At 35.6% G+C, this 13,702-nt stretch overlaps 1 protein-coding gene and 1 long non-coding RNA gene across 3 annotated transcripts in view; one reads left to right on the forward strand and one right to left on the reverse strand.

Annotated features, from left to right (window-relative positions):
• The window catches only part of DLC1 (DLC1 Rho GTPase activating protein), a 229,439-nt gene that overhangs the window by 171,304 nt on the left and 44,433 nt on the right, over nt 1-13,702 (reverse strand). For both annotated transcript variants that reach the window (XM_061473094.1, XM_061473086.1), the window contains 2 exons: nt 4,515-4,664; nt 1,744-1,884 (listed from right to left, as the gene is read on the reverse strand). In XM_061473094.1, the coding sequence (XP_061329078.1) occupies nt 1,744-1,884; nt 4,515-4,664 (291 nt within the window). The remainder of the gene's footprint in view (nt 1-1,743; nt 1,885-4,514; nt 4,665-13,702) is intronic.
• Nucleotides 1-13,702, forward strand: part of LOC133279426 (uncharacterized) — a 59,277-nt gene that overhangs the window by 39,105 nt on the left and 6,470 nt on the right. The window lies entirely within an intron of this gene.

The following is a 13,702-nucleotide window of genomic DNA, read 5'->3' on the forward strand; positions in this document are numbered from 1 at the left end:
TTTGTACTTTCCAAGCCTATTATGCTAGAAATGAAAATACGGTCTTTGTCTGAACATATTTACTAATAAGAACCCACCACCAAGTCTCACTACAGAATGTGGTAAGTTGCAGCCTGCAAAACTTTGAGAGTTGATTTTGGAGAAAATTTAACTTCACTCATTGAAATTTAAAAAAACAGGGGACTCTCTATCGTATCCCTACAACCTACACATCTGCAGACATTTTTTGAATATGCAATGTTAGTCTACAAAGTAAAAAAAAAAAAGGATCTCTCCAAAAATCATATACATTAAAAATTATATAATAAATGAATATTCACAGATATGTTCAGCACGATATATCCATCACAGCAAAAGTCAAATAAATACTTATTTAAGGTGAATTAACACTCAATGTCTAACTCCAAAGGAAGTGAACCACACCTCTGCAAAGCCAGGTGTTAATTGTTCCTCAAATATTAGTAGAGAAACCTAAATTTAAAAGGGATATTTAATACCTTAGAGAGTGTCTGTGCTCTTCTCAGGATCTGGAAAAATAGGATATCACCTTCTAGTGTAACGTATGTACTTGAGAATTTGTGCTGCATTGTGCTCAATGACAGAGTGCAGAGCTCTCTATTTGCTATAGTTATGCACTGATGATAAACTACAAGTGAATTTATTTTAGTACAAGTGAACAATCTTAAATGTAAATGTTTATTAGAACTTCTTTTACTGCCTCAATCGAAGACATTAGTTAACTTGTTATTATTGAAGTGCAGTAAATGACAGTTGGCCTCTATTTTACTTTTTATAAACTTGTTATAAACGTATATACTTACCCTAACCACACTTTATATTTTAATATTTTATCCCAGATTTTCTGCTGATCTGGTTATCAGCAGTGTTTGAGTTTGTGAACAGATGGAGAAGGAGTTATGCTAAGACTTTTCAGCCTAGGAAAAGCTTAGAAGAGTCTAGATCTCTGTGCCTCTTGAGGCAGTGGAAACAGCAAGTGTTAGAGGGAACAGAAAGTATGTCAAGTTCCTAGGACATCCAAGGTTTTCTACACACGGTGACAGCTGAAAGAAGGATTCTTCTGTAGATGGACAATAGCAAAAGTAAGGACCGTGCTCCTAATAACTGTATGTAGCTATGAATGCATGCAGAAGGAGGCTGCTTGCTATATTTGAGCTCTCAGACCTACCCGTCCTTATCACTTAGCATGCACTGGCATATGCAGGAAAGGGTCTGCCTGCTCAAAAGCTTCCCTCTGATCTTCAGCGTGTGAAACCACTTGCTGAATTTGGCCTTAGAATGACATTCTCCCTTCAGTAGGGTAATACCTCTGCTTACGGTACACAGCAGTTCAGCCTCTCAAAAGGACTAGGGTGACTGGGTTTGGCCGTCATAAATCAGATTACCTGATTCAACCATCTTTTTCTCTGTCTGCAACCTCCATAAGGTTTAGGAAATGTTCCAAGTGATACTTCAAGAAACCTTATCTTTCTAAGTAAAATGAAATAGCTCTTTTAATTTATTTTCTCACATAAAACCTCAACTGATAATAGTGTGTTTCTAAATGTGAAACTTCTAGGATTACTTGCAACTGAAATGACACCTTGAGACAATCTAATTATTAGTCCTTTTTCTCCGGTGGCACGTACGTACTGTTGTACAATCATGTAATGAATAGTATGAAATATCTTTGCTTTCAATCTGATATCATGAGTGAAGTTAAGAAAACATAATCTTTGTACTCACCCCAGTCTTTGGTTTAGCTCCAGAGCCGGCTACTGAACAGGGAGATGCTACATCAGGAGCATGGATGTTTGGAGACAAGTTTGTTTGTGAATGACTTACTGAAGCAACATCCACTCCACTCTCGGAACCAGATTCAACATCCTGTAAAAAAACGTTGCAAGTCTCTTTAGTAACTGTGGCTATGAAAGAAAAATCTAGTTCTTCTAAATAAAGGAAGTATTTAGACAGGCTCATTTAAATAGCTATGCTTAATTCTCTGTGTAAGAGTAGTTCCCCTTATTGTTTTCCATTATGTACACATTCACTTGCTGTCTTTTTCAATGTGGTGGTTTGCATTAGCTGCTGTTCTGAAATTATAAATCACTACTAACATCAAAGGTATAATTCCCCTAAATGTTATAATGCAAGGTAAGAGAAATCAGTTCAGGGCTGCAGAAGTCTGGCATTTTTCTCTGATGTTCAGTATTTCCTGTGTGCTCCCACCTTCTGTCTCTGGCAGCATTGCAAGCTCAGTGAACATCTGTAAACCATTACACAGCTGAAATGACATCACCATCCAGCAGTTTATAAAATTCAGAGGTACAGCTCCCTCAGTTTTGGAATTAGCAGACACTTATCAGCCAAATGCTATTTCTGGTTAAAATGCCCTTACTTTTAATGACACTGATTACATTCCTTTTTCTGAGTATAAAAAGAAGAAATATAGTATGTTTTATTGTCGAGGAAGTAAAAATATAGCGCATGCTTGATTTACTGCAAAGAGTGAGGGTAGGAGATTATACTGCTTGCAGATAAATTGTGACACATATCTGGCAAAGAGCTGCCTATGTGTAGAACCAGCCATATACTGTCAGGATTATTAGCTGAGGTGAAGCCTGTGTGACTATATCTACAGAATACACAGACAAAAAGCCTGAACTGTTAACCTAGACAACTCTGTGCAGACAAACTCAGTTTCATAATATCAGGTTCCTAGAATAGATGAAATATGGGGCAGAGATGTCTCCGGGGTTGTGCTCCTGAGCTGGAAAGAAGTGGCAACCATTTGATTCAGTAATTCTGGTTAAGTCTCTGGTCTGCCAAACAGTAGATGCCAGTTAGGTGCCTCTGCACCAACTATACGAGTGTGCTATTTTCTGAAAAGGGTTAGAAATGGAGACAAAGCTGCATTCCAGGTAGGACCATGCATTTGTGTCAGATATTTCCTGCCAGTGAGGTTTGGAATGCAATGGAAGCATTGCAAAATGCAGTAGAGCCATGGAAATGCCTCTGTAGAGGTCAGCTCAGGTACAGTTACTCTTAGAAGCTTCTGCTTAGCAGAGTTATCCTGCAGAACCACACTTCCTACCCTATTGCCCATGTTTCTGAATAATATTCAAATGCTTTTTTTTTTTTTACTGTAAAATCAGTATGAGACTGAACTCAATGCATGAATGTCCTGAAAACCAAATCTTTTTGATCCTCTGATTCATAATACTCAAAGGGCCAAAAATTCATAGAAAATCAGTATATATAAACAGCATATATTCCATGCTTGATGAAAGCTCTCTTTCTGGAGGGCTGCTCTACAGCATGGAAACAGGTGCCACCTCTGATTATCATTCAGGTTTACTTATATAGGCTGTCTCAACTCTCTTTATTGCTGTAAAAAATTAGTTAAAATGCTGGCACTGATTGGTGACATACAAAGAACAGATGTTAACACTGTACATCGTATTTCAGCTTTCCTGTACCATCAGTGCTGAAGAAGACACTGCAAGAATGTTGGTATCCACAGGGAAAATGTTTAACTATTAAAGTTGCAATTAAGTTCTGTCCTTTAAAAATGATGTAATATATAATCTCTTCTGACCAAACCCACTGAAACTTAAAGCTTTTCTCACCTAAAGACCACTCACTTGATTATAGAGCAATAATGAAGTCTGACTTTAATAGGAAAACCCCATCATTATTTAAAAGAAAATACCCCTAACAAAAAGAAATGACCTGAATGTTCACCTAGACATCTTGGTGCAGTATTTCTCAGGTTTCTTAAATTGAAATACAGCTGCACCACATGTGGGTGAAATTAGCAGGAAGGCTGCATGAGAACACCTTGGGTCAGCTATTTCATGTTCTTCATAGTTACATGTGTAAACATTTTTCAGGAAGAAAGAACGCATCAATCATGTTTGTGAACTGCCCAGTATCCCTTAAGACTACTCTTAGCAAAGAATTACCACATTTAAATAAATAAAATAATTGAAGAAATTTAAATAACTAAAGTACACACTTCTGCCAGAATCTTACTTTGAATGACAGAGGATTTAATATGTGTGTATGCCAAAAATCTCATGGACTCTCCCACTAGCAGAAAAACAAGACCTGTAGCTCAGATTTGCTTTTAGTTCTAACTACATAATTTCAAATGACATACACATATGTTCTGAGACTGGTGTGATCCTGACTTTGTGCTGACTCTGCATTTACAGTAAGTGATAATTAGAGATTTTCTGAATATTGTAGATCTCTCTTTTTTCATCTGGAAGCTCTGAAGCTCTTCATTTATGAACTGAATTTATGAAATGATGATGCCAGAAGGAAACAATGTATGCCAATATTACTGCCTTCAAAACATATATACATAGAAAAAAATACAGGACAAATTCTTTACGAAAAGAGCTTTAGTTCTGAAACCAAGGAGCTGAAAAATATGAGGACCATAAGAGAAAGGGTGAAATAAAACTAGAGTCTACTTAGAATAAAAAGAAAGAGTAAGCAAACTGGCTTACAGGTATATGCCTCCGTTTGTATGTCGGGGTGCTGGATGGGGAAGAGCCTGCACTGAGAGCATTTTCAATATCCTGGTCAAGCTGGTCCAGTTTCATAATTAACAGCACCATTGAATCCAGTCGTGATCGATCCCGATCCTCTGTTATTTCCTAAAGAACAGAACATATAATTGCTAACTCTGAAATGGCATTAGTTGGAAAGAGTAAGCTTAAAGTTCAATTTCTAAATTTGGCATGAAAGTACAGTGAATAATAAGGAGAAAATTTTCTTTTTCAGGAAAAATGCTGTTTTGTGTAATCAGTTCACCGAGCATTAACTTCTGCTGGGAAAATATTTTATATTAATAGTTAATATACACCCATTATCAAAATTCAATTTTAAATAGCACAATTGTTCAGCAGAAATGCATCATTACCATTTTCTTGATACACATACTCTTTAAAGAGTATGCAAACCATTCCTCCAAATATTCACCCCAAGTTAATTTGATTGCACAAATACAAACAATGAAGGTTAATGTATGATCAAAATGTAGAAAAGGAAGCTCAAAGAAGCCATTCTCCAGCTGAGGATAACCACAACTACTTTTTCTGGTGGAACTCATCAGAATAACCCATGTTTTGCAATTTCTGAGAAGACATTTGTGTCTTGGTTGGAAATTCTTGAGAATACATGAGATACAGTAATATTATAGTAAACACAAAATCGCAGATCCTCTGACAGGAAAGACAGAAAGATGAGGGGTATTCACACAGTAGTCTGAAACACTTAGTTTATGAAGTTTATTTCCCTATACTCCATCTGAAGCAACTGGAGACAGAGAAGGTCCTCAAAACAGCAACTCAAAGCAAGACCTTCAGTTAGATGGACTAAATCTCAAGGAATTCCTCCCCTCTTTTCCCTTTTTCATAGAAAGTTAACACAAAAGTTAGCAGTGAAACAAATTTCCTCAAAAATCAGGAATATGAAAAACCCCACTGGTTCCTATGTGGATTTTCATAATAGGAAGTTAGAAAATAGGAAGTTCCATTAACTCACTTAAAATATTTTTATATATCCTTCTCAAGAAATGGAAACAAAGATCTTATAATTAATTTACTGTGTCCAAGAAGCAGGGAATATAAATGCTCAAATCAGCCTTTTCTGGTAGTCAATAAACTGTATTTCAGGCTATACAGTGACTTCTCTAGTTAGTTAGATTCTACAAGCAGGTTTTTTTATAGACTGCTTCAAAGACATTGCAAAACATGAATTAAATTATTCCTGCTAGGATTAAAGGAAATGCATAAAAAATAGTCATATAAAACATGGTGTACATGGTCTTTGGGTAGACAGAGGTGATGAAGGCTAGTTAACTAACTCTTAGAAAAACAGACATACAAATCTGTTAGTCCATGGCAGAGTTATGAACAGCATACTTAGCAAAGGCCAAACCCAGGAAAACTGTGTATTTCATTTCTTATTACAACATGGTATTTTGGATTGGGTTGCTGACAAAGCTTATGAATTTGCAGGACCTCCTGATGAACCTGAACTGAATTTAGAATGACCCTGAAAGAATATTAACCTCAAAACACCAAAACAATCAGTAGAATGGGTTGAGTTTCAATTCTTTTCAAACTGAAAACGTAGTGTCCCAAATGATTCATTGAAACTCCATGTATCTTCAATTTAACTGATGTTAAATTGATGTCTGAAATTTGAAAATGTCAGAAGAGTTATTTTTTTTCTAATTTGCATGGGTGCAGAAAACCCAATGGATCAAATAAGTGTCTGCTAACAAAGGAGATATGACCTCCTTCATGGCATAGGGCTATGTTTGCCATGGTGGGTGGGATTGTAGCCACCTTACCCATCCAGAGCGGGCCGGTACTGCTACCAAAACTAGCCTGCCACACAGTCCCTTAACTGTGTGTTTATTAGTTTTGCTTGGAAATACAGCACTGGAAAGTTTAATCATTCTAAACTGTACACTTGACTTAAAAAACAAAAATTAATTGCCACACTACAACAAAATGAGTGGCAGTGAATGAGTGAGATTTTTTAGTTTGCTTGGTTTATGTTTGGGTTTTTTTCAAAGCAGACAGATAACAGGCATTTCACATGATGACAAAGAAGCATCTGACATTTTCCCCAGGCAAACAGTTTGACTTTCCTGCCAAAAAAAGTATAAACTTGCTCAGCATGTAACAGATTGGTAATGCTGGAGAATCTGCTGAAATGGAGAAGTGACAAAACATTGCTCAAAGTGATATTCAGGCTTGAGACAACAGGCTGGCTTTGCAGGCAAACACCTCTTTCAGAAACCAATAATATTATCACTATGGAATTTAGCTATTCTGTTCAGAAGTCATAGCAATGGTTTGTGGTTCTGACTGCTGTTGACATCAACCTTGTCATAAGAAGTTTTAACACTTCAACTATAATTTCTACTTTTACAATTTACTCAATAACACAATAATCACCTTCTGTTTGGCTGGGGCTCTATCAAATTGTATACATGAAAGCCTAAGCATAACACTAAAAATTTAACACATACAAATAAAAAAAAAGCTAATCTTGAGTTGGAAACCCAATGCAACAGACTAAATAAATATTATCAGAAGATTAATTTGTGTTTACAATTTTACCCTTGATATTATCTAATAAATTTCAGAGAGCTTTATAACCTATTTGTCTTTTTTGTATCTCTGGTGTGTATATTCTGAGATTTTATTACTCAAGTGTGATATAATCTAAAGCCAGGAAGATATTAGCAATTAATTTGTTTTCTTTTGAAAACACAGTGTTTCCTTCGCATCCAGTCTTTCACATTTTTCCTCACTGACTCCTACTTACCTTCCGAATTAGAATGCAAAAAATATAAATACCTTTACCATTGTGAAGTCAAAACTTGGGCTCTTACTATCTTAATTTCTGTCTTAAGACATTTGCATTGGGCAATTCAGGAACGTATCACATATACAGTAGGTCAAACTTGAGATGTTATTTGTCTGGGGATTTTATTTTTAACATGTCTCCACACAAAGAGGAAATACTTTAGGTCATGAACTGGAAAAAACAATATTTCTTTTAATTTGTATGCTCACTGGTGTGATAAAAAAGCTAGTTAAATTTGAATATATTCATATGTTTAGAACAGAAAACATTGTAACTCTTCCCAGAATGAAGGATACTTGAATTAATCCTAAATTAAGTATTAAACCCCCAATGTTTCTAAACATTTCTAAAAAGTAGGAAAGTACACCTTGCCCCTGCTTTTTTTTTTTTAAGATTGCAACAGTTTTATCCCCATATTATCAGTACCTTACAGCGATTTTAACCTACTCGAACAAAGAAACTATTTAAGGAGTACAACACTTTTTAAGTTTGGATTTAATACATTAATTTTGTCTTATCAGGGCATGGTAAAGCAATTGAAACACATACCCTTCACTCACTTGTTTTTTTTAAACCCTGCATTTCTCTGAGTGTATTGTTGCCCACCTCTTGCAGCCTCCGTTTTACATCACATACACACACTTTTCTTCCTAACGTGTAGCCCCTTTTCTCACATATCTCTTTCAGCTGGGTAGAGATACCTTTTAAGAAGTATGTGCTGTTAAGAGTAAAATCTATTCTAATTTTTACAGCAAAAATTTTGTACAGAAATAGTTAGCATACAAAAACTAAATTTTTGCTCTTTTAATATCCTCAGGGGGATTGAATCATTCCTATCTTCCCTGTAAGTGCACCTTTTCAAAGAGTCTGCTGGTTTCCAGACCAGAGCAGATGCTCATTAGTGTCACTGGGGTCCCCTATAGTTAAGGAAAGGGGGGAACATACCACTCCAAGTGGCCCCTTGTTAGAGCCATCAGGGTACCACTAGTCTTGCTCCTCCCTGACACTCTTATGTCAGGGATGCTCATAATTTCTTTGGAAAAGAAACCTTGATTTTCAGAGGCAAGCCTATTGCACAACTGACCAGGCAAGCTTGATTACCCACAAGAGAAAGAGATCTTTTATGGAATAGTTGGCCGAGTTTTGTCTGGTATTCTTGATCTGCAGCCAGCTGGACTGACTAAAAACCTTGTATTTAATGTTATGTATTTCAAATGGCATTAAATTACTCATTCCTGTATTTCCTTGAAAAAAAAAAACAACAAAACAAACCCCAAAAACAAACAAACAAAAAACCAAAAAACCCCCACAAAACAAAAAACCCAACAAAATACCCTTTTTTAAAACCAGAAAGTTATGAAATCACTAGAATCTATGATTCTACACTATGAAGGTTTTCAACTGAACTAAAACCAAACAAAGAATAAAACAAGATTTCAGAATTAATCTGTTGACTTCTACTAGCAGGTGTACAAATCAGATGTGTAATTTTCATCCTTCTCAATTGCAGTGTACTGTTCACAAACCTTGAAAAATACCTCAGAATTTTATCTGTCTCTAAATTTTACACTCTACAGTACCATATTAGAATCCTATTCTTCATCATATGGGAGGGACTGCAGATGGAGAACATTAAAACACAATGAAAAAGCTAAAGCACTCTATTCCTTTTTGACATGACACAAGGCCTAGACACCAGCAAAAATCAGAGCAAGATTACTATTATAAATCATATTTTGAACTAATATTTAGAATAGGCTGGAAATGGAACAAATAACGTAAGCATACACTGGTATACACATGCACAGGTGAAGAGATATGCTCATGCACGCAGCTATCCCTACTCATTCACACAAGTTTTTTGGGAAAGTAGCTTTTCTTTTAATTTTCTTACAAGAACTTCAGATAGCTGACTCAATTTTTCTGCATATAAAGTATTCAATAGACCTGTTTTCCATGTTCTTTTGAATTTCTGTTAAACCCACAAATAAGTTATGCTTGCAAAAATTAAGTATTCCAGGAGCACTTGATTGTTATATCATGTAGTAATTGTGATTTTCATTACTGTATCTTTAATTGACATGTAATAAATATGATTACATTAAAAATTCAATCTCTGAATAACATATTCTCTTATCAAAACACATGCTTTTTATACTTCCAGGTAAAAAAAAAAATAATAAATCTGTATCTATAATATTTATCCTTCTCTGCAGCATAGTACTTGCAGGGATACTGCTGCACTATGTCAGCCAGGTAAACTAACGAGCAAAGATGTTAGTTTATTAATGAAGTTTTGTAATTCATTGTTGATGAAATAGAAAAATCACTCAAAAACATGGGGCAAAAATAATGAGGAATCATTATTACATGACTGTGTTAACTCAGCAGGGATGCCAGGCAATACTCATGAAGTGGTTGCTTCTGAAACACAACAGCTCTGTAGTAAGAAACTAAGTCAATCAGGGTCATTTTCTAGCTAGTGTCATATTGCCACGGGCAGATATTAATGGAAAACATAGATTTCTCAGGCTGTCATTATGGCTTTAACAGCATACCAACTCTCCTGCAATACTAATGCAAATTATAGTTGTTGTCACTAATTCAGGTAACCAGTAGAAGCAGAATCAAATGTCGAATTAGCAACTCTAAATGGTATATCTTGTCCAATGTATAAGGTAATTATCTTACAATACAATTTCATAAACTACAGATGATGGGTGAAACCTGGTTCTCTATCTTTGGAGTTACACTTGTTCACAGTAGCTGGTCTGATGACACTGAAGTCCCAGTAATCATTCCTATTTAGGATCATATAAGGATTATGACTCTGAAAATTTGCCAAAATCAAATCCCATAGAGGCACAGAATACAACATGAACATAATCTGTCTTCAATGGTTGAAAAAAAAATATAGTAAAACATAAAATCACTAATCGTGTTCTTTCCAGCATAAAGGATATTCAATTACTTTCCAATTTCTTTCTTCTTCTTCACATTTTGTAAATAAGTGTTATACTCATTCTAAAACTCACCTTATATGACTACAGTTTTATGGCTATGACTGGCAAAGTAAGCAAAAACCAAGTTTTTACTTTTACAGTGACCCAATTCTCTTTGCCATGAGAGGGAAGACTTAGAATTTGTGGTGAATATTATGACAGTAATCTGAGCACTAATTATCAGACTTGAAAAATAATGTGATTAAACAGAATTGTGATTAAACAGAATGTTAGTTGACTGATACGGCATTTTTATATCATTTATTGTATTATTTATATTATATACTCAGATCTAGTAATTTTGTGCAAAACCAACCAAAAAAATACTTCAGTGAACTTCTTACTGCTTTGCTATTATGCTATGAATCAGAATGTCAAACAAGACAACATAGTGACCCTTAATCAGACATGAAATCAGCATAAGCAACATTGTAAAATTTAGCTTGGATACATGTCTATTGGCATGTGTTTTGCAAATACACAAACAAGTGAATCTGTGTACTTATATTTTATATGCCTACTTTACAGGCTAGTGGAAAGGGAGCTGGAAAACTGTATTTGAGCTGCGACAAGTTTTTGGACTCCAACTGTTCACATTCATCCAATTTGGAAGTGCTAGAGAGTTACAGTTGTCTGGATGCCTGATGTGGCAAAACAACTTAGGATGCCCCATTCTTAAAATAAATTTAGGACTTAGGGAAATATAACTGAATACATGACAGATACAACAGATTTCATCTATTTGGCCCATTAGTATACTTCATAAATTACTAGTGATTTGTTCCTCCTTAAGACAAGAGACCTAGCGATACAAAGGTGGAGATAATTATGAGCCAGCAATGTAACCACATGCAAAAAGAGACCAACAGATCTACACTGCGCTAGGGAGAACACTGCCAGCAGGACAAAGGCTGGAGGGGAATCCTTCCCTTCTATTCAACCCCAATGAGATACAGCTGGGCTCAGTGCTGGCTCCAGTACTGGACTCCCCTGTACAATAGGCGTACTGAATAGATACGGACATACTGAATAGTGGACATAATAGAATATTATTAATTAGAATGGATATTAGAATATTACTGAATAATGGACATAATAGACATACTGAATAGACATGGACATACTGAATCAAATCCAGTGAAGATGATTTAGGGTTTGGAGCATCTTCTATATGAGAAGAGGCTGAGAAGACCAGAACTGGTCAGCCTGAAACTAAAAGGCTCAGGAGGGACCTATCTGATAAGTAAGTTAGAAGATAGAGCCAGGCAATTCTTATTGGTACTGAGATAGGACACAAGGCAATTTTTTACAGATGGAAAGCAAACCCAGTACTTTCAGTTTTACACTAAAGACAGTGCAAAGAGAATGGGGGAAGAGGAATGAATTTAAAACCTAGCTTGTCCTCCAGTTTATAAATGAAAACACAGAAATAGCTACTATCTATATGAAGTCTACTAGTGACACTGTACCCCACAATACCCAAAGCTATTGCAATAGTAGTACTGAGCAGACTCTTGAAATTAATGGGACTCTTCCCACTAATGCAATGTTTTTGAATCAGGCCTAAGACAGACATGAGAATTAAAACCCACTAACCACTGTACACTCTAACTTCTCCCAGATGAGAAATAGAAGTGTTTGCCGTATATGTTTATCATGCTACCCCAGTAAATGAAGAGTTTTAATACAGGTTGCACTGTCAACTCAATCTTTTCAGGTAAGATGCTTGTTCATTAATATGACTGTGATTTCAATAAATGAAAAAAAAGCCTATTAAAAAAATACAACACAATCACCTTGCTAATAATACCTTAATCAACTTGCATATTATTTGTGTGCATGGAAGGGAGGGTCTTTACTGAGTTTCAAGTCCACCTAATAAGTTGCAGAATATTTCCTATATTCACTTTTCTTTGCAAGCGAAATGTTTGCGTAAAGCTAGGAAACATTATGGAAGAAACGTGCTGTTGTACAAAAATTATAACAGATCCTCATATGAGTGGAGCAAATTTAGCTGTTTATTAACCTTGTAATCTTTCCATGAAGGCTTAGCTCAAAGACATCCAAGTTATCATTCATCTGTTTTTGTTTTTTCTTTCCCCAATATAAATATTTAACTGTTTCTGCCTTTTACTTTAGTTTTATATAACTTTTTTTTGAGTCCTGGGGGTTTGTTTATATTCCTATTTATTTACAAGTCACATAAACACATACACATGCGTGCATGCACTCTGATTTGTGCAAAGAGACTTTGTACGTTGATGGTAGGTTTAATTTTGGCATTTTCTAAATGCAGAAGTAAATATTAGAAGTTTACCTGGAAAGCCTAATTAAAAAATAGATTGGGCTGGCTCATTACCAAGAGTGGTCTGAGAATTTTTATATATTGAACGACAAAACGTAGGAACATTTTGTAATAGCCTGTAACTCACTGAAATCAGCCCCGTGCTTATGTCTTCTGAGAAACCAGTCATCTATTTAGATACCTAGATAGAAGAATCTGTATTTATAATATATAAATATTCTGCGTATTTCTGGTTTTGATAATCTTGCTCAAGTTAGCAGTTTACAGCAGTTTACATGAGAGATTCACTAGCCTTCTCTGCCAAACACAAACAGTTTCCAATCCCTCTCATGTCTGGAGGAAGCTGTTGGAAGAGAAAGGGAATCAAGGAAAGCTAAGACAGGGTATTCAGCAAAGAATGTTTTCTTTCCCTGCACCCTGAAGCATGACTAGATTATCAGCACTTCTGTAAAAAGGAAAGTAATTAAATACGAAACTTCAGAGTTGATGGTGTAAAAAATGAGGCGGTGGTTTCAATGTGGAGAGATGTGCTCAAGTTCTTGTACAGAAAGCTATAGATACAGACAGGTATATACCAACCATATTGGATGTCAGGGAGTCCATGTCTGAAAGGACACCCAGGATCAAGGCACAAAAAGCATGAAAACAGATACTTAAGACCTACTTTAAATGAGTCACTAGTTAATCTGCTCTACTAGATAACTGACCTACCTCATTTGTAAAGCGAGGAAAGTATTAGAGCATCACATGAGGTTCAAAACCCATAACCTACTCTCCAACTTCTTCCAGGTGAGAAATAGAAATGACTGTCTCAATTAAAATACTAACCTATTAAATTAAGAATTAAATTAAGAATGCAGGTTGAAAGAGGTGAGGTGATGTGATATGGGGTGGGATTGCCCTACATGTTATGATATGACCTGGCTACATCACTATCGTCAGGATGGACAAAATGGAAGACATAATATAGTTTTTTTTTTTTCTTAATTTATTGTGCTTT

The sequence above is a fragment of the Pezoporus flaviventris genome, unplaced genomic scaffold (assembly GCF_033815535.1).
Source record: "Pezoporus flaviventris isolate CSIRO_AGI_PZ_B2104156 unplaced genomic scaffold, CSIRO_AGI_Pfla_v1 ptg000002l, whole genome shotgun sequence".
Classification (NCBI taxonomy): Eukaryota; Metazoa; Chordata; class Aves; order Psittaciformes; family Psittacidae; genus Pezoporus; species Pezoporus flaviventris.